This window comes from Aquarana catesbeiana, linkage group LG03, assembly GCF_042186555.1.
Source record: "Aquarana catesbeiana isolate 2022-GZ linkage group LG03, ASM4218655v1, whole genome shotgun sequence".
In the NCBI taxonomy this organism is placed as follows: Eukaryota; Metazoa; Chordata; class Amphibia; order Anura; family Ranidae; genus Aquarana; species Aquarana catesbeiana.
Window position 1 is genome coordinate 190,720,272 of NC_133326.1, and position 27,436 is coordinate 190,747,707.

Below are 27,436 nucleotides of genomic sequence, written 5' to 3' on the forward strand. Positions count from 1 at the left end.
GAAGGTGGGATCAGCAATCGCTACCCCATTACTTTCTCACTATAGGTTTCCTTTCATTAGTTGTACTTATAGAGGCCAACAAATCAAACAAAGTTTCTAAGCGGTCTACTGCTTTTCCAGTACTGCTCAAATCTTCTATTAATGAACAAAAAAAAAAACTACAAATGCCAAGGAAGTGCTCTTTAGAGCAGTGACATGCTAGTAGTTCATTCCATTCAGTGTATTTTATTTTCTATCTTACTTGAAGAAAATCTGCCTTTCTCCCGGGTCAATGATATAGCAAAATTCATTATTTACTGCAGCCTTGTAATCAAAGGAATCCAGGGATGGAGTTTAATCAGGGCATTTGGAGACAAGATAGATGTCTGAAATGTTGTAGCATAATTTGGAACTGTATAATGTACATTATGTTGATGTTTTTATGTGTATTTCCTGGGGGGGTGGGGGGTTGGGGGGGGGGGACATTTTGTATTAATTTTATGCTAAAAGCATAACCATGTGTTTTTTTATTTTATTTATATTTATTTATTTATTATTTTATTTATTTTATTTAGACAACAATGGACATTTTTGCAAACATTGGTAAAACCAACTTCGCTGATCTAACTGCTGGACTCATAACTTTAGTGTTATGTTTGGTGGTGAAAGACTTAAATGAGAGATATAAACATATTCTACGTATTCCAGTTCCTATTGAAGTAATTGTGGTAGGTTAAGTCCCTGAATATGTTAATAGCTATATAGATGTAAAGCCTTGGGTTCATATTCAGTCATTCCAATGTGTAAGTAAAACCTATTTTAGTTAAAAATATATATAATTCTTGTTTAAACAATGTGACATGAGTCATCTGTATCTTTTGAAAAACATGTTTTTTAGGTTTATATACCAGTAAATACTATGTTCAAATAAACTCATAAAGACTGTCTGATATTCTGATTTAAATAAGATTTTAAATATCGATACGAATTTAAAATTGTTTAATTTTTGCTTTATAATCCTTTTTTTTTTTTTATCAATGCTATAAGCTGTAGTTTACTATGCAAAAGAAATGTTTTATAGCTCCAACGGTTATATTCTTCCAATTAACTTTTTCAGTATTGTGCATAGTAGAAAAGGGTGTGCAATATTGTTCTGCAGTAGTTTCTTTTTATTAGTTGTGTATGTTATGAAGCAGTAGTTCTTAAAGTGGCCTTCAAGTACAACTGACAATGAGTTATTCATAATTCACAGGTCATTTAAGAAGTATGACAACATTAAAGTGTTACTGAAGTAAACATTTTTTCTTTAACTTTAAATAACAAATATGTTATACTTACCTGCTCTGTGCAGTGGTATTGCACAGAGTTTCCCCCGATCCTCCTCTTTTCGGATCCCCGGCGGCGATCTCGGCTCCTCCTCTTGTTCTTGGGTCTACCATAGCCAGCCGCTGGTTATGGGGAGAGCATAATCTGCACACTCCCGACCTGTGTGTCTATGGAGCCACGCTCCATAGACTTACACAGCAGTACTTAAGCCCGCCCCCCACTTCCTCTTCAATGCATCTGATTGACAGCAGCAAGAGCCAATGGCTCCTGCTTGGGTGCTGTGTAAAGAGGAAAAGAGAGGAGAATAGATGCAGCCGTGCACAGCACTGATCTCTTCTCCCCTCTCTTCCCCTTCACACAGGGGAAGGGGGGCACAGAAACTGAAAATGTTTTTTTACATTAATGCAAACAATGCATTAATGTAAAAAACATTTTTAGGTTTAGTAACACTTTAAAGTGTAACAACACCCTTATACAACACACTCCCTATATGCCCCTTGCCCATGTAAGGTGGCAAGCAAAAGAATCAGACCTCCAATATTGAGTTGTACTCCTCTACATGTTTACTTTCTATTTTCTCCCTGGCTGTTGTGCTCCACTGTTCAGGCAAGCATGCAAGCTCCATATAAGTGAAAGAGTTAGGCTCTCCCATTTATTCATTAATTTACCTTTTATGACCAATGTTGTTACACTTGCAATCAGGAAGAAAACCGAAAGTAATTACTGTCTGGTACCATTGAAAGCCAGGCAGTATAGACTGATACTGTGCTGCATTTGAGGTCTGATTACTGTGCTCACTATTTGAGGAGGGGGGGGTCACATAGGGAATTTTTTTTTTAAATAAAGGTGCAGCTGTCTCAAAATATTACTATTTAATTGCTAATTGTGCTCTCATCAGGAATTAGAAAATTCATTGAATATTATTGGTATTTGAAGGGTGAAGTTGTTAACTACTGGTTTAACCACTTGCCTACATGGTACTTTCACCCTCCTTCCTGCCCAGGCCAATTTTCAGCTTTCAGGGCTGTCGCACTTTGAATGACAATTGCGCGGTCAGGCAACACTGTACCCAAACAACATTTTTTGCATTTTTTGAGACAGAGCTTTCTTTTAGTGGTATTTATATCATCACTGGGGTTTTTATTTTTTGCTAAACAAACTAAAAAAGACAAAAACATTTGGAAAAAGGTTTTTCTTAGTTTCTGCTATAAAATTTTGTAAATACTTAATTTTTCTCTTTTACTCATGTGCGCTGATGAGGCTGCACTGATGGGTACTAATAGGCTGCACTGATGGGTACTGATGAGGCTGCACTAATGGGCACTGATGAGGCGGCACTGATGGGCACTGATGACGATGCACTTAAATGTAGCACTGATGGGCACTGATAGGCACACTAATATGCAGCACTGATAGGCAGGACAGATAGGCAGCACTGATGGGCACTGAAAGTCAGTACTGATGGGCACTCATTGGCAGCACTGGTGGGCACTGAAGGGCAGCACTGATGGGGCTGCACTGATCAGTGCAGATATTCCCACTGAGGAATGCTGTTTACCGGCTCTCCTCACCCGCTGTCAGCGCGAGGAGAGGAATGGCGATAACCAGCATTTCCAGTTTACTCTGTGATCAGCTGTGATTGGGCACAGCTGATCACATAGTAAAGAGCCTATGTCATAGGCTCTTTACCGTGATCGGCAATGCGCTGTGTCCAAGGGACACAGCACCGATCGTTGCACGCCCCTGTGAGCGCACATACGTGACAACAGTAGGAGGACGTCATACGATGTCCTCTCGAAACAAGCATGCTCCTGCCCATCCATCATTTCACTATATGGTGGGTGAAAAGCAGTTAAAGACTAGGGCAGACACATTTTTTCTTGTGTGAATTTTTTGTGTATTATTGTACACTACATACCTCCTATTCCTAGGGCCGTAATCAAATATTTGTGTAATAGTTATGGTTTATATTTATATTGATACATTTTTCATATATAGTCCAGTCCCATCCGTGGTAATAAAGACAACCATAGACCATGAAAGAGAAATGATTTAAAAGCAGTTGTGTGCACCATAGTTGTGAAACTTGATGCCTATAATACAATCCCAATTCCCAAAAAGTTGGGACACTTTGTAAAGTCTACATAAAAACAGAATGCAATGATTTGCAGATTTCATAAACATATATTCAATTCACAATAGAAAATCGAAAACATATCAAATGTTTAAACTAAAAAAATGTCATTAACATGATTGGTTATAAAAGGAGCACCATAGAGTCAGAAGTAAAGATGGTATCACATACCTGGTGAAGACTGGAAGGTTGTGGAGGCCTCTCTTGCACCTCCTGAAGGTGGAAACAGAGAGTGTAGTGGCAATAAGTGTCACTAGTGCCATAGTAGCTGGCTGGTGATGTCCACTTTGCAGGTGGGTAGAGCTGGTAGCAATCCTTGGAACAGGATGCAGGAGCAGCTTGGCACCAGAGCAGGAGACGGACGCAGGATCAGGAGATGGGCAGCAGTCAGCAACAACTGGGCAGCAATGGTCCGAATCAGCAGGCAAAGCAAGTACAGAAGACAGGCCAAAGTCAGTAACAGCTGGGCAAGCGGTGCAGAATCAGCAGGCAAAGACAAGTCCGATAGACATGCGGAAGTCAGAGTATTTGGATAAACAGAGTTGAGGTGGGAATGGAAGCGAAGTCCAAGGGGGAGCCGGGTCATGGACAGGTAGGCAGGTACAGCGGATCAGGTCACAGGAACAAGCTGAAGACCTTTCAGCAACTGCTCATAGTGACAGACCTGTTTAAATAGGCCACTGGGCGCCAAGTGCACATGCTAATTGGTATGCACACGCACTCACACAAGACATGCATGCGACGACCTAGCACAGTACTTCTAACTTTGCCCCTTCGCTCTGAAAAATTAGCATGTGCAATGTGCACACGCATGAGCACCAGAACAAATCCACTCTGGTTTTCTGGTGCTAGGAACCCGGTTTACCTTACACATAGACAGACGTTCACCAATCCATGAAAAACTGCATCTAAAAATTGTTGAACAATTTCAGAATAATGTTCCGCAATATAAAATTGCAAAGCCTTTAATTATATCATCATCTACAGTACATAATATCATCAAATGATTCGGAGAATCTAGAGAAATCTCTGGGACAAGGCCGAAATGCAATAGTACATGCCCCTGATCTTTGGACCCTCAGATGGCACTGCATTAAAAATGGGCATGATTCTGTGATGGACATCACTGCAGGGGCTCAAGAATACTTCCAAAAATCACTGTTTATGAACAGTTTGCTGCGCCGTGCAAAAATGCAAGTTAAAGCTCTATCATGCAAAGAAGAACCCATATCTGAGCTTGATTCAGAAACGCCATCATCTTCTGTGGGCCAAAGCTCATTTTAACTGGTCTGTTGCAAAGTGGAAACTGTTTTGTGGTCAGACTGATTAAAATTTGACATCCTTTTTGCCAACCATGAGTGCCACGTCGTCTGGACTAAGTGAGGGACCTTCCTGCTTGTTATGAGCAGTCAAAAGCCTGAATCTCTGATAGTGTGCAGTGCATTAGTGTGTATGGATTGTGCAGCTGCCACATCTGGAAAGGCACCATCAATACTGAAAGATATATATCTAGGAGCAGAACAACATTCCTCCCCCAAAATGCAAGCCACTGCTCTCCTCAATTCCCAGACATGTACAGAGTGTTGTTAAAAGAGGAGGGGAAATATGGCCTTTCCCCAAATTCTTTGCAATTGGGGTTTTAATTTGCCAGGTTTTTATTGCTCTTTCCTAACTTTTTTGAGATGTATTGCTGCCCTCAATTTCAAAATTACTCATTTTTTTCTTAAAATGGTACATTTCCACAGTTTAGGCATTTGATATGTTTTGATATGTTATGTTTGTGAATAAAGTATGGATTTATGAGATTTGTAAATTGTTGCATTCTGTTTTTGTGTAGATTTTACACAGCTTTCCAAATTTTGGGGAATTGGGCTTGTAGGTCCTGACCTGTTGTAGAAATGTTATACATATTATGTATGTTAAACATAATACTTTGGGTATATTGCATCATGCATTCTGTTTAATATGTGCCTGTACTTGATTATTTCCATATATTTTACTTTATTTGTAGGCAATAGTTGCAACAGGGATTTCATATGGAGTTAACTTGGAGGAGAACTATAATGCTGCTATTGTGAAAAATGTTCCAAGTGGGTAAGTGTGGCCAATATATCCATTTGTTTGTGTTATATTTTTATAGGATTAGTCATATTCCTTCAAGCGGGGCTATGAGTTGACTCAAAAAAAAATGTATATCAGTTTCCCACAGTAGATGAGCTTTTACTGTATATTCCCTTCTCTGATGGACTGTGTTTCCTACCTTCCACTCCACTGTTGCATCTCCATCAGACCCTTCCGTATTAGATGCTTCCAGGAATGTCAGTTGCCTGTGTCTTCCAAGTTGTGCTGAGGTTCCATCCTCTGCCTAACAGAAGCTGCAGTCTTTAAAATAAGAAAAGGTAGAAGGCATGGGCTGCTGGAGAGATTGGTATATACAATATCTCACAAAAGTGAGTACACCCCTCACATTTTTCTAAATATTTTATTATATCTTTTCATATGACAACACTGAAGAAATTACACTTTGCTACAATGTAAAGTAGTGAGTGTACAGCTTGTATAACAGTGTAAATTTTCTGTCCCCTCAAAATAACTCAACACACAGCCATTAATGTCTAAACCGCTGGCAACGAAAGTGAGTACACCCTTAAGTAAAAATGTCCAAATTGGTCCCAATGTGTCAATATTTTGTGTGGCCACCATTATTTGCCAGCACTGCCTTAACCCTCTTGTGCATGGAGTTCACCAAAGCTTCACCGGTGGCCACTGGAGTCCTCTTCCACTCCTCCATGATGACATCACGGAGCTGGTGGATGTTGGAGACCTTGCGCTCCTCCACCTTCTGTTTGAGGATGCCCCACAGATGCTCAATAGGGTTTAGGTCTGGAGACTTGCTTGGCCAGTCCATCACCTTTACCCTCAGCTTCTTTAGCAAGGCAGTGGTCGTCTTGGAGGTGTGTTTAGGGTCATTATCATGTTGGAATACTGCCCTGTGGACCACTCTTCAAAGGGAGGGGATCTGCTTCTGTATGTCACAGTACATGTTGGCATTCATGGTTCCCTCAATGAACTGTAGCTCCCCAGTGCCAGCAGCACTCATGCAGCCCCAGACCATGACACTCCCACCACCATGCTTGACTGTCTTTTTATTCTTTACCTGGTTGCGCCACACACGCTTGACACCATCTGAACCAAATAAGTTTATCTTGGTCTCATCAGACCACAGGACATGGTTCCAGTAATCCATGTCCTTAGTCTGCTTGTCTTCAGCAAACTGCGGGCTTTCTTGTGCATCATCTTTAGAAGAGGCTTCCTTCTGGGATGACAACCATGCAGACCAATTTGATGTAGTGTGCGACGTATGGTCTGAGCACTGACAGGCTGACCCCTCTGCATCAATGCTGGCAGGACTCATACGTCTATTTCCCAAAGACAACCTCTGGATATGACGCTGAGCACGTGCACTCAACTTCTTTGGTCGACCATAAAGAGGCCTGGTCTGAGTGGAACCTGTCCTTAAACTGCTGTATGGTCTTGGCCACCGTGCTGCAGCTCAGTTTCAGAGTCTTGGCAATCTTCTTATAGCCTAGGCCATCTTTACGTAGAGCAACAATAATTTTTTTCAGATCCTCAGAGAGTTCGTTGCCATGAAGTGCCAAGTTGAACTTCCAGTGACCAGTATGAAAGAGTGAGAGTGATAACACCAAATTTAACACACCTGCTCCCCCCGTTCACACCTGAGACCTTGTAACACTAATGAGTCACATGACACCGGGGAGGGAAAATGGCTAATTGGGCCCAATTTGGACATTTTCAATTAGGGGTGTACTCATTTTTGTTGCCAGCGGTTTAGACATCAAAGGCTGTGTGTTGAGTTATTTTGAGAGGACAGCTAATGTACACTGTTATACAAGCTGTACACTCACTACTTTACATTGTAGCAAAGTGTCATTTGAAAAGATATAATAAAATATTTACAAAAATGTGTGTACGTGTGTATGTGTGTGTATATATATATATATATATATATATATATATATATATATATATATATATATATATTATTTCATGTATACAATCAAAACTTTCTCTTGCATTATTGACTTGCAAAAATGATTTATGTTCGATGCAATCTATGAACCAAAGGTGTTTTTTTTTTTTTTTTTGATCAGTGGTAGTTTTATAACTAGCGTTTCTGTAGATAAAGAGTGCACTTTTTTCTATAAATTGTCCCATTAATGACATTAATGTCAACATTTTTTAAGTTTTCTGTATTATTTAAAATGCATCACTGACAGAAAAATGAAACAAACTAAACAAATTAAAAAAGGTTAAAATAATAAAAGTAATAAAAAAAAAAAATTATATATATATATATATATATATATATATATATATATACCGTATTTATCGGCGTATAACACGCACTTTTTTCCCCTTAAATTCAGGGGAAAATCGTGGGAGCGTGTTATACGTCGATCCCCTGCGATCCCCTGCGATCCCCCGCTGACTGTGAGCGGAGCGATCGCCGGCCGACGATATACATAGATAGCCGAGTGTATTTGGCTAGGTTCGGCTAGCTCCGCTCACAGTCACGCCCAGTCCCGTCCTATGATGGACACAGGGACTGGGTGTGACTGTGAGTGGAGCTAGCTGAACCTAGCCAAGTACACTCAGCTATCTGTATGTGGGCGGCGCTCGGCTCCGCTCACAGTCACGCCCATCCCGGGCGGGACTACGAGTGGAGCTGAAAGTGGCCGAGAGCCGCCGCAAGTCACGGCTCTGTGTATCTCGGCGCCAGCGGCGCCATTTTCAAACTGCAGTGACACTGACAAGTCACTGCAGTTTAACTGCAGCCTGGGCAAGGCTGCAAATGGACACTGACAAAGCTGCAGATGGGCACTGACAAAGCTGCAAGGCTGCAAATGGACACTGATAAGGCTGCAAATGACAGCAAGGCTGCAAATGACTGCATGGCTGCAAATGACACCAAGGCTGCAAATGACTGCAAGGCTGCAAATGACACTGGACAAGCATGCGAATGGACGCTGTGCAAGGCTGCAGATGGACACTGATAAGGCTGCATTGATGGGCATTTAAATGTAAGTTTTTTTTCCTTAAAACATTTTTTTCCTTACAATTCCCTCCTAAACTTGGGGTGCGTGTTATACGCCGGCGTGTGTTAAACGCCGATAAATACGGTATGTATATATATATATATATATATATATATATATATATATTAGAAGAGAATGGAGTTAAGGTGGTTCTAAAGACAGAAGGTTTTTTTTTTTTTTTTTACCTTAATTCATGCTCTGCATTAGGGTAAAACACCTTCTTTGCATCCCCCCTTCCCTAAACACTTAGCTGGTACCACTCTTGATCCAGCGTCATCCCCACTGTCAGCCTCACTCTGCTCTCTTCCTGGATTCACAGGCTTGGCCGAGAGCAGCAGGAGCCATTGGCTCCCACTGCTGTCAGTCAGATCCAGTGAGGAGGGAGTGAAGGGTGGGGCCAACCTGTGCTATGCTAGTGCCTCCATAACAAACAGCTTGCTATGGGGGCATTTGGAGAGGAGGAGGAGCCTAGAGAACTAGTGGGGGACCTCAGAAAAAAGAGGTTCAGGGCTGTAAAATAATACACATTTGTTATTTAAAAACAAAAAAAACAATAGCCTTTAGGCTCGGTTCACATAGGGGCGACTTGTCAGGCGACCTAGTCGCCTGACAAGTCGCCTCCCGTTCTGTGCTACGGAACCGTTCTAATAGGAGCGACGCAAGTCGCTCCGACTTAGAAAAAGGTTCCTGTACTACTTTGGGGGCGACTTGGGGCGACTTGCATAGACTTCTATACAGAAGTCGTTTTGCAAGTCGCCTCAGAAGTCGTTTGCAGGTCGCCTCGCTGAGGCGACCTGCAAGTCGTGCCGCCCCTGTGTGAACCGGCACTTACAATCACTTAAGGTAGAACTGATTATGGTTTACTAACAGTTATGATAGGGTTAACTAGGAACACACTTTATTTATTTTTTGAAAAAAAATTAGGTTCCATTAAGTGACATCACATACAGGTCAAAGGTCACTAGTTCTGCAATACATGAACCAGAGTAATTTCAGTTTAGCAATAATAACATTGCTATATCATAATTTTTAAATGTGGATCTAAAGCCAGAAGGTTTTAAAACACCCAACTCCCTAATTACTTACCTGAGTCCTGTATCCATCCAGTGTTTTGCCCGTCTGCAGCAGCGCTTTTTTTCTCTCTCCCCTCTCACAGCTATTGGCTCCTGCTATTGTCAGTCAAATGCTGTGAGGAGGGAGCAAGCCCCTCCTTTCAGCCCGACTCAGGAGTGAGCCCACAGGTGCACTACCATAAGAAGCAGCTTCCTGTGGTGGCACACTGAGAAGAGGAGGAGCTGAAAGTGCCAGCAGGGGACCCCAGAAGAGGAGGTAGGGGCCGCTTTGTGCAATACCATTGCACAGAGCAAGAAAGTATAACATGTTTGTTATTTAATAAAAAACGCTTTTACAACTGCTTAAATGACACTGAGGACTGTATTTATGAAGCAGTGGTATGGCTGTCATGAGAATGGGATAAGGTGTATAGAAATATCTGCTCTCCATTGTAAATTAGCCCATGATTACAGACACTGGTCTGTTAGTGTCAATTAACACATGAGAGCTGCACCTGTGTTATAGAACAAGTCCAGCCTGTCAAAATTACAGCCAAGATTTGCTGGTAAATGCGGCCCAAGAGCTATTGGAATGGTGGATAAGCCCAAAATATTAACATTAGGTTTTTCAGGGCATGTGGGCTGGTCAAGAATGTCACCTGCCTACATGTGTTACTGTTGATGAATTGTAAACCTTAAATTACTTCAGATATTAGTGTCATTGAAAAATATATGTTATGGCCAATTCATATTTGTAAAGTTTCCCTTTTATGCAATACTTTATCTGCTACTGACATGCTTTTTTCATAAAAATACTACTAAAACATACTAATAAATAGATCATGGTAAATCTGTGGTAGGCTTACACATACTATTAAAGGGGTTATGTTTTATGACCACGGCCATGTTTCTCGTATCACTACCCCTTTCTAATACTATGTATACTCACTAAAGCCAGGCTGCAGTTGCTTCTTTCTCTCAGTTGTGAATGTATCTTACTATAAAAATGCATGAAATAACTTAATTTCTTCACTTGGACTATAATAGTATTGGGTCATGTTGATCATACAGCTATAGAGTAGTTGGGGCTGTGGCAATAGTTACAATTCTAGAAACATATGCATGTTGGGGTGGGAGAATTTAAATCAACAGAGCCAACACTTTTAACTCTTATGTTATGGTCATTCTACAATTTACAAAATGTACCTCTTCCTTGTAATGTTCTTGCTGTGGAATAGTATTGTCACAGAAGTTTGTAGAGTTTTCATAAAGTATAGAACTTATAAATGTGTTCTTTATTTTAAATACAGCTTTATTCCACCTGTGGCACCAGATGTAAGCTTGTTCTCTCAGATGCTTGTACCAGCCTTTTCCATTGGAATATTGGCTTATGCCCTAGCTGTCTCTTTGGGGAAAGTGTATGCCATAAAGTACAACTATGAAATTGATGGAAACCAGGTACAGTACAGGAACATGTAAAAATGTCATAGCCCCTTCTGTACATAGACAGATATGTAAAATATATTTAGTGAAAGAAAATCAAATTAACAAAAATGTTATCTTCCAATGGAAAATACTTTATATTCTATGATTTCCTTTATAGGAATTTATTGCATTTGGCGTCAGCAATATATTCAGTGGATGTTTCTCTTGCTTTTGTGCTACAACGGCTCTGTCCCGTTCTGCAGTGCAAGAAAGTACTGGTGGTAAAACACAGGTGAGGAAGTACAACAGATTTTAGTTGTTTAGTTGTCCTTGACCATTCTATAGTCTGGATCCATTCTGCCTTCTCCCCCCCCCCCTTTTAAATTTACATACCCTAAACAAATTTTGCTATTACAGAATTATCTATTCCAGTTTTGGTACCTAATACTAAGATATTTGATCTGTTTTATTCAGATTGCTGGTTTGATTACTGCAGCCATTGTCATGATATCCTTGCTGTCTGTTGGTACATATCTGGAGCCTCTGCAAAAGGTAATTGATAGCTGTGGGAAGGCTCACAAAAAATGGACAGGTTGCATTGTAGTATATTGGTACAGACTGTCTCAGAATTAATCTTTCATCTTGCATTATTATGTGAAGGAAAGCTAAAACATTTAAGAAATTGAATCATACCTATGTAGATAGGAAGAGGTAGAGTGCCTGATATATTCACGTGCTGTATGTATTTTGGGGGCCCCAAATGAGGATGAAGCAAAATCATTGAACCTCCACACAGATAAGTGACCCATGGAAACTGGTAATCAACGCATTTCTTTCAGAGGCAATAATCTCCTGCAACTGAAGCATGCATAGGATCATATACAGTTGCTTCCAGGTTAAGCCATCTTCCATCAATGCTGGTTAGAAGTATGCAGCCAAAGACCTCCCTGAGTCCCAGATGACCTCTGTGACTGATTATGAGCACACGTCAGAAATACAGTTCCCCCAATACATTTTGTGTTAGGTAATGTTTTTGTTATAATAATTTACTAAAATATTGTAAAATGCGCACATGTGTTTTCTTTATAGTCTGTTTTGGCTGCCATAGTTGTATCCAACCTAAAGGGGATGTTCTGGCAGGTGGTGGATGTTCCTCGCTTGTGGAGACAAAGCAAATGGGACACAGTAAGCATTAATGCTAATATTATCCTTTTCGCAAGCATTTTTTATTAAAAAAAAGTTCAAACTATTCAATGTAGATGTCTATATCATCGCTATCGCTGGATTCTGAAGGGTGATGTCATAATTTGTTTACAGATAACTTGTAATTTCACTGGCAAAAATAATGCAATATATTACTGTACATAACTAAATGGCACGATATGTTATATATTAAATCAGATGTGCCCTGGTAATCATTTCATAGCTGCAATTGCAGTAAATTAGCAGCCATTTAATCGTTACCTACCATATAAGACAATCAACCTATCTTAGAGCATTTAGAGCATCCTCTTTCATGACAATACAAATGCATTTAAAGATGATACACAATTTGGTTATATTTAGCTAGAAATTATTTTAGAAAGGTTCTCCATGTAACAAGTTTTAAATCATACTAAAACAAACTGAATTCTCCCGCCCCAAATAAAAGACCATTATTTCAGGGGTGAGTGGCTCCTCCTGGCCTTAGCTGGGCTACTTGTTAAGCACCCTGTTCTTTGAGAACCAGCAAAGGGGGCTTTCTTCCCTCTACTATGGTATCGCTGGCATTCGGTCAGTCAACTCGCACACGTGCTTGTGTGCCTTCTTCACAGTTCAGTTGGATAACTATGAACGATATTACAGAATGTTGCCCTGCCAAACGCCTTTGTCAAGCCTCTCAAAAAAAATAGTTGTGGTGGAGGTCTTACCAGCTGAAGATACGCACTTTTTTTTTTTTTGTAAATTATTTTTATTAGATTTTCAATGTAAGTACCGAACAAAACAGAGCCTATTGGGCATACCCAGGCTCGATCAACAACTACATAAAATAAAAACCAACAAAAACAAAACAATAAACATACACATAGAGTCTATATCTATGTTCCTAACTAAACCATTGTACGCTCAACCACCTTGCGACTATTTAAAGTAGTCTTCCAATTCCATGTGTAGACTGCCATACCCACTATATTCATTTATGTAATAAAATGTGCAATATAATAACAACCTGTTCAATTCCCCCCCATCCCATACCTATCGACTGAAAAGCCCAGGGACTTTTATGCGATCAGGGACGCCATTTGAGCCCTTCCCGGTTACTCAATAGAATGAACTAATCATCAATCGAGTCTGAATTAGTAGACCGGGATTCCGTCCAAATATCCCATATTTTGTGGAATTTTTTTTCACAACCACGTGACAGGTAAGTAGCTTTGTACAATGGTAGGGCCGCATTCACCAACCTCTTCCAGAAATTTATTGAAGGTGCACATGAGGCCTTCCATCTGAGTACTATAGATTTACGGGCATAGTAAAGTAATAATCCTAGCAGGGTTCTGATTGCCCGGCGTGGGGCCAGTGGCCTAACGAGTCCCAGCAGACATACCTCTACAGACAATGGCACAGGAACAGTGGTGACAGTCAAAATAACTTTGGTTACCTCAACCCAAAAAATTTCAATCTGAGGACAATTCCAAAAAATATGAATGAAATCCGCTGAGGCTGAGTTACACCTCCAGCAAGAGGCAGAAACAGATGGATAGATTCTATGTAAGCGTTCAGGCGTGTAATATACCTTATGTATTATTTTAAATTGGACCAATCTATCTCTGGCTGATACTAGCTGTGAGAAGGGGTATTCCCACATTTCTTCCCAATCTTCTGTGTCCAATGCAGGGAAGTCTACCTCCCACTTTGCCTTAAGGTTTTCTAGTCCCGTGTGTACGTTAGGGAGTAGTGCCTTATATATGGAAGATAAAGGTTTAGACAGAGCTTCATCTCTGAGCAGAGTCTCTAGATTTGAAGTGTAAAAGGCCACGGAAGCATTTGCAAACTGAGTGTTGAAAGCGTGCCTAAGCTGCAGGAATCTAAACAGGTGTGAGTTAGGTAAATTATATTGTTGTTTCAACCTATCAAAAGTCTGTAGTTTGCCTTCAAGACAGATTTGATTTATGTATTTAATGCCCTTGCATGCCCATACCCCAGGGTCGGGAATGGACCCGAATTCTGGTAATTGCGGATTGAACCAAAGAGGGCTATAAGGGGAGATGTGTCCAGAGGGGATGGGGCGTAATGAATTTGCCACTGTCCACGCCCGTATTACTGCTTTCATTGCTGATGTAAGAGGGAAGGGAGCTCTAGAGCCCCGGTAAAGTAGGTTCCTTAGCGCCTCATAAGACCCCAATCGTGCTGCTTCCAGAACCACTGCTGCGTTGGACTCGTCAGAGATCAGCCAGTTGTGGGCGTGTGATAGCATGGCTGCCACAAAATAAGAGTGTAGGTCAGGACAAGCCAAGCCCCCCTCTCCCCAAGGTCTCTGCAGCACCGTCAGCTTAAATCTCGGCTGACCAGATCCCCAAAGAAAAGATAATAGAACAGTATTTATTAGGCGAAATATCTTTTTGGGGATCCAGACAGGTGCGTGTCTGAGAGCATAGAGAAAGGCAGGCAGAAGCTTCATTTTAAATAAATTAATCCTCCCGATTAAAGAGAGGGGAAGATTCGCCCACGCCTTCAGCCCCCTTCTCATCCTCTGCACCAGTGGTTCTAAGTTAAGGGTATAATAATCAGAGGTAGATGTTGAGATGTGAATACCTAGATATTTAATTTTGTCTGTCCATAATAATGGTAGATTAGGATCTGCTATATCTTTTGCGGCCCCATCTATCGGCAAAATTTGGGATTTATCCCAGTTTACTTTAAGCCCGGAACAGCTAGTGAAACTGGAGAGAATGGTCAACGTCTCCCGAAGGGATTGGGCAGGGTCATTCAAGAAAAGGATAAGATCATCTGCATATAAAGCCACTTTCTCATGAATGGATCCCACCTGTATGCCCCTAACCCCGTCTGCCTGTCTGAGGGCCGAGGCAAGTGGCTCCATCACCAAGGCAAAAAGGGCCGGTGACAGTGGACAACCTTGCCTCGTGCCTCTTCGAACAGAAAAGGGTGCCGACAGAGCACCACCAAGCTTAATCTGCGCCGTTGGATTTTTATATAAAATATCAATCCATCTGCAGAATACCTCTCCAAAATCCATAACTTCTAGGACCGTGGACATAAAAGGCCATGAAACTGAGTCGAACGCCTTTTCAATGTCCAGTGTCACCATTACTCTCGTAGAGGATTCAGTGGGAGGCAGCTGAAGATGGGTGAACACTCTACGCAAATTTATATCTGTTGATTTTCCTGGCATGAAACCAGTCTGGTCTATATTAATCAGGGATGGAAGAATCGTCCGCAGTCTGGTCGCTAGTATTTTTGTCAAAATCTTAAGGTCATAGTTTAGGAGGGATATTGGCCTATAAGAAGCACAGAGGGATATGTCTTTACCGGGCTTAGGGATGAGGACTATATGTGCCTGATACATTGAAGGGGGTAAGGACATCTGTTTTTTACTTTCGGAGAAGACTTTTAACAATTTTGGTGCAAGTAATGAAGCGTACGTTCTGTACCATTCACCAGGTAGGCCATCGGGCCCTGGTGTCTTACCACTGGGAAATGAGCAAATCGCCTCTTCTATCTCCTCAGTGGTAAACTCTCTGTCCAAAAATTCTAAATCCTCCTGCGAAAGAGTGGGTAGGCGTAGGGACTGCAAAAATTCCCTACACCGATCTTCCGGCCATCCAGGGACCGCCTTATATAGGTTTTCGTAGAAGGATCTGAATTCATCTATAATTAGTTCGGGGGTAGAGATAACCTGACCCTCCGAACCATGGATTTCTGACACCACCGTCTGCGTTTTAGAATTCGCCACTAAGTTCGCTAGGAGTCTGCTGTTTTTGTCTCCAGATTCAAATATCTTCCCTGCCAAGGAATTTAAATCTAAATGTGTGGCCGAGACGAGATGTAGAGACAATGCTCTTCTTGCCTCGGCTAACCGGCTAAAGTGATCCGGAGTCGGGGAGTCAGAAAAAGCCTCCGCCGCTCTAGCCTCTCCCTCCTCAAGTACCTGGACCCGACCGGACATCTCAGAACGGACCGCTTTAATAGCGGAAATGTATTCTCCTCTAGTGTTGGCCTTAAAAGCGTCCCAGACTATCTGCGCTGAGGCTGAGTCCTCATTAATCTCCCAGTATTGTTGTAGTTTGGGAGAAACCTCCTCCCCCACTCTCGAGTCCTGCACCCATTTGGGTGCTAAACGCCAGCAGTCTCGACTCCTGGTGTTCGACAACTCCAAGGTGACCTCCAGAGGTGCATGATCAGAGAGGCCCGCCGGTAAGTACGAGACCCCTCTCACCGCCGCCAGGGCACAGATGTTGCCAAAGACCAGATCGATCCTGGAACCAGATTTGTAGGTAGTGGAGTGAAAGGAGTAAGCCCTAGTGGTTTGGTGCTTCCATCTCCAAATCTCAGTATAATTAAAAGCTTGTGCCCAATGGAGCAGGTCTGGCGAATATGCCCTATTTGGATTGGACGAGTCCAGGGACGGATCTAGGGTAGAGTTGAAATCTCCAGCTATATATAATCTGGAGAATTGTAATGCAGCTAAAAGCTCATATACCTTATAGAGTACCCGTTGGTTAAAGGGAGGAGGTACATAAATGTTCACTAAAGCATAGACCACCGCCCTGATCTCCAGTAATAGAATTATGAATCGGCCCTCTTGATCAGTCTGCAAATGCACGACTTTGTATGGAAGGGATTTGTTCAATAGAATGGCCACTCCCCTTGCATAACTGGAATACGTTGCATGGAAAGATTGCCGTACCCAGGGTCTGCGTAGCGCCAGGATCTTGTTCCCCAGAAGATGAGTCTCCTGGAGGAACAAGATATGGGGTTTGTGATTATTCAGATATTTGAACATTAATGCCCTTTTTACCTTGTCATTAAGACCCCTTACATTCCATGATATCAGTTTCAACTCCATTAATGCAGTGGCAGATTATAATTAAACATAATGATTACTACATATAGGGGGTCAGCCCCCATTGGACCAAGGGGGAGTGTCAAAAGGATAACAAATTTTGCACTGGACACAGTGAGCACTAATAGGACACATGACATGTAAGTATCAGTCAGTGGATGCTGAGCGTACAAAAAAGAAAAAAACAAACGATAGCCTGTGAACTCCCTACTGACCATGAAGTACCCCTAAAGAGAAAAAAACAGAACAGAACACAATAAGAACTATGGTCAGTTTAATACCCAAAACCTGAACTCAAACTTCTAGATCTTCAGACTTCTGAAAAAAGAAAAAGTTCCAAAGTGTAGCGACTCAGTATCGCCGATGCCTCTTCAATTGCCGGGGGAAAAAAGAGAAAAAAAACAAAAAGAGAAAAAAGAGAAAAAAAACCCCCCAAAAAACTGGGGAGTGGGGGGGGGTCTGATACTACAGCGAGTTACTTCTAATAAGGTGACTCCGTAGTAGAAGAATGTATACTGAAGGCACATCTGTTCTTGAACTAGAAGGATCTTTGGTGATTAATGTTCCCAGAGAGTAACATGTACAATTCTGCTCAAGGGGCACAGGAGCCAACGAGCAACAACATCCGATGATGAGGACTAAGAAGCTATACAACAGAAACTGTTAGCTGGATGAACTACCCCCTCGAACATGGATCCAGAAGGAAAATGGGAACTTTGTGCTAATTTCGGATAGCGACTCATGGTTGCGTTTACCGTAGGTTGTTCAGCCAGTCATCCACGTCAGTCGGAGAATCAAAGAATCTGACTGTGCCATTGTGAGGGACCCGAAGACGGCTGGGATACAACATGCTGTATTTTATGTCCTTTTCACGTAGGCGCTTACGGACATCATTAAAGGACTTCCTCTTGCGCTGCAATTCTGCCGAGAAATCCGGGAACAAAAGAACTGAACCACCGCCGTATGGAAGCGAGGAGTGTTTGCGAGCTGCGGAAAGGATCCTGTCACGGTCCCTGAAGTTGAGGAAGCGGACCAAGAAAGGTCGGGGATTTGCACCAGGGATACTGCGTCCCGTGGGTACACGATGGGCACGTTCGACGACATAGGTTGGAGAGGTATCCGCGAGGTCCAGCAGTTTTTTGAAGAATTCTTCCGCGAATTCCGCCGGTCGGTCACCCTCCTCCCCCTCCGGGAGACCCAAGACGCGGACGTTGTTGCGTCTCGCTCTGTTTTCTGCGTCATCAGACTTAGCGGCAAGCAGTTGTACTGTACGCTGTAATTCCGCGATAGTGTTGGTGTGGGTAGTTGTAAGGTCTTCAGTGGCAGAAATTCTAGATTCTGATTCAGTCAGCCTACCCCTGATCTTATCCAGGTCATTTCTAATGAGATTACACTCCTCTGCAAGGCGATCTATTCTCACTAGCATGGAGGTTTTACTTTGTTCAATGGCGGCGAGGATCACTGCAGTACTATCCTGAGAGGGTGGGGTAGAGAGAGCCGCACTCGGCGCCTCGGGCTCCATGGCTAATTCTGTCAGCAAGGTTTGCAGTCTCCCTATAAGAGAAGGATCTGGTTGTGCAGCTGGTGAAGATAGTTGTGTAACCGGGGGAGGGGCCGGGCGACCCGGCGTGGATGAGCTCTTGGGCCGGCTCCTAGGGCCCATTGAGCAGAGGTGGGCAGTAATCTCCAACAGTCCTTCACTGGCCTGTAGACAAAGACTGTCCAATGAGGAGGACCGGCCAGATGAACCCTGCAAAAGGCCCAGGGAGCTGGATGGATGTAGGGGGGTAAGAAGGATGCTGGACCCCGATCACTCCAGCCTGCCCACCCAGTTAGGTACCCCAGATGGCTCAGCAGAAGGTGGAGGGCTGGCAGGGGGCCGTGAGCGGCAGAGTCCGCGCTCCCGAGTTGGAACCAGGCCGGTTGCTATGCTCCCCGGCCGGCCGGCGGCTCAGGAAAGTGCGGTGGACTGGAGGCTGCACTAGGCCGCACTAGGCCGCGGCCGCGCCGGATGATCCCAGCGGCCCCACGGAGCACCGGACCCCACCAGACACACAGAGGGGCAAGCCGGGGGATGAGAGGAGCCCCTTACCTCGCGGATTGAGTCCAGGAGCAGTTCACTCTGGCAGGGCACAGGCCGGGAAAATGGCGGCGGCCGCGGATGTGAAGGCCCGGTTGTTTTCTGGCTGATCCTCGGCCGAACCCCCACAATAGTCCCACAGGCTGGAGCAGGGAATAGCCAGGAGGCAGCAGGCAGGTATTTCTGTGTTTTTAGCTGGTATTATATGCAGATGGCAAAGGATTTAGATTCGGATGCTTGGAGCCCCTCACCAGCACGTCTGCTTGCACTCACATCCGGACACGCCCCCCCCCGAAGATACGCACTTTAATGGTGTATATGAAGCCTGTTGTCTTTTGCACAGCAATATGTACTCTGATAAAATCATTAAATGGCCTTTTATGCACTGAATGTTTTTTTTACGAAACTTCTATATGTGTTTCATTTCAGGCTATCTGGCTCTTCACATGTTTTTCATCTCTGCTCTTGGACATTGATTTAGGATTATTGGCTGGTATCATCTTTGGACTGTTTACCATTTTCCTTCGTGTCCAGTAGTAAGTATGATATTTTGCTTCTAGAACCACCATTATTGAATATTTCACAGCCAGGATGACCAATACTGGAGTTAAAGGGACACTTTCACAAAGCAAAAACATGCATTACAAAAAAAAGCCTTTTTTTTTTTTACAAATATATTGCATTTTAATTCTGGTATAGAGACTTAAAACATTACCCGTTTTTGAACCAAAATGCAGCAAAAAGTTTGGGGAATGGCTGCTTTGTAATCCTTAAAGCCCCCTTAAAATGCTGATTAGAATTACAAAAACTCTGGATCTGACCTCTTCCTCCTTTTATTAAGCCAGACCATAGCTTTTACACCTGCAGTGATGCTACAGATAGAGCTAAGAATGCATTTATTAGAGATGTAATTTGGTGTTCCAAGTCTTTGCAGCTCTAAAGAAAGCAGCATTCTGCTACACCTAATAGTGGGATGGATTCTGACTGGTGGGGGGCAGTGTTGATCACTGCATTCAACTTAATATTGATAAATTCCTCCTCTTCTCCCCTGTTAGTTTGCTAAGCAGAAAAAACGTCTAGCTTATTTGGCAGGTAAAACCTACTTGTAGCGCCACTCTAAGTGTCTTAAATTACCGATCCAGTGACCCTCTAAGAAAAGAGGGTGCAGGCATCCAAGAATGCTTCATCAAGACAGCAAAGTAGCTATACAATATAGAGATGCCACACACCCACAGCTCAGCATGTGATGGTGGATGGAAATGGCCTCAGTACTAACTCCTCCTTGACTACACCCATTTAGCATTAAGCCCTGGAGTGGGGCAAAACACATCAGAAGCATAGTCAAGGAGGAGCTGAGAGTGAGGCCGTTTCCTTCTATGATCACACGATGAGCTGTAGTTGTGCAGTGTCCCTATATTGTATAGCTTATTTGGCAGGTCATACTAATGGGACTAGCACACTCTGTTAAATTATTAATTGTATCTGACTTAAGTTATTATGCAAAGGGGTATATCTTTTGTTAATAAATACGTTTTATAATCAGTGATATTATGCTTTATTAACTGATCATTATAATTAGCTAATATATTAGCGAATATAGAGAATATGTTTCAACTGTACTTTCATTTATTTATTTTTCAGTCCATCATACAGTTCTCTTGGAAATATCTCTGGTACAGATATCTACAAAGATATTGAAAAATACAAAAATGTATGTATGAAATAGCACTATAAAAAAATCTTGACCTATTATTAAACTTGTTCAGCCTGTGGCACCAGCCCTTCTTTTTTTTTTTCTTTTTAACTAACAGCTAACATGTTTGTCTCAAATGGTATTCAGACCTTAACTATTTAAAGGAACACTTGGGTACAGAAATATGGAAGTGTCCATTGCTTGGTCTTTAAAAATCAAAAAATTAAGTTGTCATTGTAATCTTGGCTTTACTTCACTGACCTGGACATACAGGATGGAAACAGATTTTTTTGGCTGTGTGTTTGTTCCAGGTCAATGACTCAGTAGGTGAAAGAAATGAAAGGGTGATAATGGCAATTTTAATGCTTACACCTCCATTGTCTACTGTGTCTATTTTCATATATCTGCCCTCATAGGATAATTTTAAACTAGTGCATGGGGTGGCTAAATTATAGTTGCCACAAATATTTTATATTATATTTAAGCCTATTTTAAGTTGCAGAACCATAATTTAACAATTAACAGTTCTGGAATTAAACACATCTACACCTCACTAGATCTCTTGGAATGCCAAGCCTTTTTTTCTACCTTTGAATAGTGTGGAAGAATCAAAACCTTGATCAGGTTTTTATTGCTGTCTATGCGCCCATTGGGAAGATCTCCCTTCAATTCCTGTTCTAAAACAGCGACTGGAAGAGGAAATCTCTCCAAAGTAATAAGGGAACAGTGCCTTGACAGTGACACCAAAACAGGGAAATTTCGTCTTTTTCTTGGTGACAACTGTAAAATTTTTTGAATTCCCCTCACTTTTAGTCTTGGTAACATTGAGGACACACATCTTTTAAAGAGGAGCTCCAGTAGTTTTTGTGTTTTTTAAAAGTCAGCAGCTACAAAAAGTGTAGCTGCTGACATTTTTATTAAATACACACTCACCTGTCCCATGATCCAGCGACCTGGTCACCTGAACCTTCGCTCCTCTTTCTCTTCTCTCCCCGGTGTTGGCATTTCAGCTGTGAGCACCCTGCTGTGACAGCTTGCGGCTTCACAGCCAGATGTGCACTGTGTGTGCATGAGTCATGCTGCGCCTGCTGAATGGTCCTGCAGCCTTCTGGGACCTGTGACATGTCCCAGAAGACTGCAGGGAGGGAGAGCGAGAGGAGAACTTCCGCTCGGATCGCCTAGGAGATCTGAGTGGAGGTGGAAGCGGGTACCTGTCAGAACTATGGAAACCCGCTTTCCCAAAAAAAAAATTACATGCCAAATGTGGCAGGGGAGGGGGGAGGAGTGCTTAAAAGGGAACTTCCCCTTTTAGGTGGAACTCCGCTTTAATACCTAACCCTTTCCCCGCTCTAAGCAAAGCTAGAAAAAAAAAATACACTAGAGATACACTTTGAAAACAAGGCAGGCTTTATAGATGAAAACTAGTGATCTACTAGTGAACTACTACCCTGTTTCCCCGAAAATAAGACCTAGTGTGATTGTCAGTGATGGCTGCAATATAAGCCCTACCCCCCAAATAAGCCCTACCCTGTTTCCCCAAAAATAAGCCCTACCCTGAAAATAAGACCTACAAGGACTTTAACTAGGGCTTATTTTGGGGGTAGGGCTTATATTGAAGCCATCACCGACAATCACGCTAGGTCTTATTTTCGGGGAAACAGGGTAGAATCCCAATTCAAAAACAGTTAGGACACTGTGTAAAATCTACATAAAAACAGAATGCAATGATCTGCAAATCTCTTAAACTCATAATGTATTCACAATAGAAAATAGAAAACATATCAAATGTTTAAACTGAGAAAATGTACCATTTTATGAAAAAAAAGGTAATTTTGAAAAAAAAAAAAAAAAAAAAAAGGTAATTTTGAAACTGACCACAGGTCAGTTACAGCATTGGGTATAAAAAGAGCATCCTAAAGAGTCAGAGTCGGAAGTAAAGATGGGCAGAGGTTCACCAATCTGTGAAAAGCTGCATCTAAAAATTGTCGACAAATTTCAGAATAATGTTCCTCAACATAAAATTGCAAAGACTTTAAATATATCATCATCTTCAGTACATAATATCAAAAGATTCAGAGAATCTGGAGAAATCTCTGTGCACAAGGGACAAAGCCAGAACGCAATATTGGATGCCTACTGCAATAAAACAGGCATGATCCTGTGATGGACATCACTGCATGGGCTCAGAAATAAAAAAAATCACTGTCTCTGAACACAGTTTGCTGTGCCATCCAGAAATGTAAGTTAAAGTTGTATCATGCAAAGAAGAATCCATATTGAAACATGGGCCAAAGTTCATTTTAAATGGTCTATTGCAAAGTGGAAAACTTTTCTGTGGTTAGACAAATCGAAATGTAACATTCTTTTAGGCATCCATGGGTCCCACATCCTCTGAGCTAAAGAGGAGAGGGACCTTCCAGCTTGATATCAGCTCTCAGTTCAAAAGTCTGCATCTCTGATGGTATGGGGAGTGCATTAGCGTGTATGGGATTTGCAACTTTCATACCTGGAAAGGCCCCATCAATGCTGAAGGATATATCCAGGTTTTAGAGTAGCATATGCTCAAAACAGAATGAGACAACATTCTTCTTCCAGAACTACAGCAACTGGTCTCCTCAGTTCCCAGATGTTTTCAGAGTGTTCTTAATAGAAGAGGGGATGCCACACCATGGTAAACATAGCCCTGTCCCAGCTTTTTTGGAATTTGGGTTGTACTTTGCCAGCTTTTTGTTGCCCTGCCCCAACATTTTTTGAGATGCAATGCTGCCATTCATTTCAAAATAACCTTATTTTTTCTTAAAATGGTACATTTTCTCAGTTTAAACATTTGATATATTTTCTCTTTTCTATTGTGAATAAAATATGGGTTTGAGATTCGCAAATCATTACATTCTTTTTTATGTAGATTTTACACAATGCCCCATTTTTTTAAATTTTTTTTATTTGAGGTTGTATATTATGTCGTGTGTTAGTCCTGTTAAGAGTAGGATGGTGACTCCTTTGTCATAAAGAATCTTTCTATTTATCTAGTTATAATAATATTTATAAGAATAGTCATCCAACAAATTAACTGTATTGTTTAAAAGCATTTGGAATACAAAGAAAATAGGAAAAATGTAATAAGAATTGTGCGCAGCACAGCATATACTGTATGTCAAACGCAGCCAACTGATACAGAACTTTTCTAAAACTGCATGTGTAGTTCTGCTCCTAAGCATCTAGATTAAATCAATGTTTATTACAGGTAGAAATCCTTTCAAATAACTATTAAAGTTTACCTGAAAGTGTTTGCTGGCTAACCTATGTTTCTTCTTGGTAATTCATAGGTTGAAGAGCCAGAAGGGATAAAAATTGTCCGCTTTTCCAGTGCCATTTTCTATGGAAATATTGATGTTCTGAAAGATGGAGTTAAATCTATTGTAAGTATATTTTGTAAGCACAGAAAGTGTTCATTTCTTAAATGCTAACACACTGTGAGAAGGTAACATACACAGATATTTTTCATAGGTTGGGTTTGATGCTGTTAGAGTTTTTACCAAGAGAACAAAGGCTCAACAGAAGATTAATAAGCTTCTCAAGAAAAAGAAAATTTCAGCAAATGAGGTACCTTACATGTTACTTTTTAACTAATGTAATGAAAAAAAATACATTTTATTTTTAATGAAATGAATGCACCCAGTGACCGCATGCATATAGTGTATACTGTATGTGTTATGATACTTTATTCCAGAATGGGATCGGGAGAGACTCATCTACTGATTCAGAGACTGATGATGACTTGGATGATGCAGAAAACAAAGAGACCAACGACATAAAGCTGCATATAGATTGGAATACAGAACTCCCTGTCAGTGTGTCCGTCCCTGTGGTCACCATTCACAGCCTCATTTTTGATTTTGGGCAAGTAATCTTCCTTGATGTGGTAGCAGTGGATACTTTAAAGGGGGTAAGTGAGTTTGCTTAATACTGTATATTAAAAGCTGTAATGTAAAAGCATAAAGTAATACACTGGTAAAAATAAATTGTACCTAATGTGTTTTGGCTGCTTTCCTTGCCCTATAAAAACAACAAAAAAGATTAGGCGTCTGCTAGGGAGACCTATGTCAGGGGATTGGTAACAGTCTCTAGTACTCTTAGCTGCTGGGAAGAACTCCTGGGAAGGAGAGTATTGAAAACTGCAACAAGAATTTCCATAAAGCGCTTGGACTCTAGAATATTGCTCAGTGTAGATGACACAGAAGGATCAGTCTCTCAATATTACATATGGGAATTAACTTCTATGAGTTCCACAGTTAAAAATTAGTTTATTGAAAAATGATATTAAAAACTTACAAGATGACTACCAATCCAGAAAGCCAATTGTTCTACCGCTGAGCTCACTGGCCGTAAGACCATGCCTGTCCTCACATGGAAGGGTCTTAGGTGTGTCGCTGTGCTAGCCAAATGCCGAGGATGATAAGGCTTGTTAAATCCAGAGGTGAAGTGGATGAATGGATGGGGAGCCTCTGAGCCGTTCCAGGAGTGGTGTGTGACCAGCCGGGGGCTGTTGGATCTCCCTGCAGTGAACACCGTGCGGGGCAGTGCCTTGTGATGACATCACTTGCTGCGCCAAAGGACTGTTTTTTTTTTTTTTTTATGTGGGCTAGCAATTAAGGTGGAACTCTGGGGAAACAGATATTTATACAGATGAGATACACATATGGGATCTGTTTCTGTATTTCTGTCCATCTAGTTCAGATATGTACAACATTCTGCCACATAGCACAATCCTTTTTGGCAGGGCAATCAACCTAATGTTTCTCTCCAGCAGTTAAACTGATTGTAAATGATCACCTTGTAAAACAGCCCATTCAGTTTAAAATAGAAATGAAAGGCAAAACATTTTTGTATAGATATAAAAAAAACATTATAAATCCCTTTTTCCCCTTTTTTCTAAGTGATCAAATTCCCTCCGTTCTCAGCTGCAGAAGAGCTGGAGGGAGGAGACGCAACAGTATACTGAGCTTCCCAGTGACAGGCTGTACAGGGGCGTTTCAGGACAAGTTTGATCATTGGAGGAGAGCAGGCTGAGTTTCTAGCATAGCTAAGGAACTGACCACAGTGTGCTCTCCTGCTTAGTGTGGTCAGTTTTTAATAGGAAAGCAAGGGGACTAGCAGGAACACCAGGGATTTCACACAAAGGAAGCAATACAAAGAGAATAGAATACTTTCTCATACAAGTACATGGTACAGCAGCCACATATCAGGAATATGAAATGTTGGGGTAACAAACGCTTTAAGTAAAACTTACTTAACCTCTCCCCCAGCCTGTGAATAGACAATGGGGTTTATTTACTAAAGGCAAATCCACTTTGCACTACAAGTGCACTTGGAAGTGCTGTCACTGTAGATCTGAAGGGAACATGCAAGGAAAATACAAAAACAGCATTTTTGCTTGCACATGATTGGATGATAAATTCAGCAGAGATTCCCCTCATTTCAGACCTTCCCCTCGGATCTAAAGCGACTGCACCTCCAAGTGTGCACATGCCGTGCAAATTGGATTTGTCTTTAGTAAATCAACCCCAATGTTTGAACTTGCTCTACTGCTTTATCCTCCTATCAGCATGCTTTTATTATCACATTATCACTGCAAAAACTGATCTTTTTTCCCTCCCTGTTTGAGCTCTGCTGTACATTGGATTAGTAGATACAGAGCAGCATTATTTTTTGTCTTTTATATCTGCCGTTTTAGACAGCTCTACTAAAAAAATAAAGACATTGGTAATTACATCTTTTACAGCCTTAGGTGTACTATCAAACAATTACATGACAAAGCATGAAACAAGGACAACAAAACCCTGATAACATGCAATGTGCAACATAATACTTTAGACCAAACTAAATTATTGAATGAGGTTTAAAAACATTAGAATTTTTGTGCTGGACACTAGATACCTAGTCACTGAAGCTGTATCATTAAGCAGTTATAGTATTAAAGTGGAGTTCCACCCATAAGTGGAGCTTCTGCTTATTCATCCCCCCCCTCCGGTGCTATATTTGGCATCTTTCAGGGGAGGGGGGGGAGGGGGGATTGGGGACAGGGACCTGTTTTTAAGTGGTCCCCTTCCCCATGTCTGGAGATGGTGCCGCGGCAAAGCTCAGCCCTCCTCCTCCTTCCTCCGGCGCTGGGCAAATTAGAAAGCGCAGCGTGCTTCTCGCATGCGCAGTAGAGAACCGGCCTGTGAAGCCTTACCGGTGACTCTTAATTTTTCATAGGGTGGGCGGACCTCCGCTTTAAGCTTTTTTAAAATATCAGCTATTGCAATGTGTGCAACACAAGTGCATATTGCAAATAATCATTAACGGTTTTATGCAGGACAATGTTTCTTCTAGAAATAAGAAGGTAAAGACAGGATTTAGCTTGCTGGGGGTGTTGCATGATTTTACAACACACATAGACTCCTCCCAATTTCACCTGGATATTGGCATTTAGACAGTCATTAAAGTGTTACTAAACACACAGGGGGATTTACTAAAACTTGAGATTGCAAAATCTACTGCAGCTCTCCATTGAAACCAATCAA

The 27,436-nt window shown here is 41.7% G+C and overlaps 1 protein-coding gene across 3 annotated transcripts in view; it reads left to right on the forward strand.

Annotated features, from left to right (window-relative positions):
* The window catches only part of LOC141131876 (pendrin-like), a 148,406-nt gene that overhangs the window by 95,909 nt on the left and 25,061 nt on the right, over positions 1-27,436 (forward strand). For all 3 annotated transcript variants that reach the window (XM_073619663.1, XM_073619664.1, XM_073619665.1), the window contains exons 7-17: positions 555-707; positions 5,451-5,533; positions 10,919-11,066; positions 11,212-11,325; positions 11,508-11,585; positions 12,123-12,218; positions 19,607-19,713; positions 20,819-20,888; positions 24,197-24,289; positions 24,378-24,473; positions 24,601-24,816. In XM_073619663.1, coding sequence (XP_073475764.1) covers positions 555-707; positions 5,451-5,533; positions 10,919-11,066; positions 11,212-11,325; positions 11,508-11,585; positions 12,123-12,218; positions 19,607-19,713; positions 20,819-20,888; positions 24,197-24,289; positions 24,378-24,473; positions 24,601-24,816 — 1,254 coding nt within the window. The remainder of the gene's footprint in view (positions 1-554; positions 708-5,450; positions 5,534-10,918; positions 11,067-11,211; positions 11,326-11,507; positions 11,586-12,122; positions 12,219-19,606; positions 19,714-20,818; positions 20,889-24,196; positions 24,290-24,377; positions 24,474-24,600; positions 24,817-27,436) is intronic.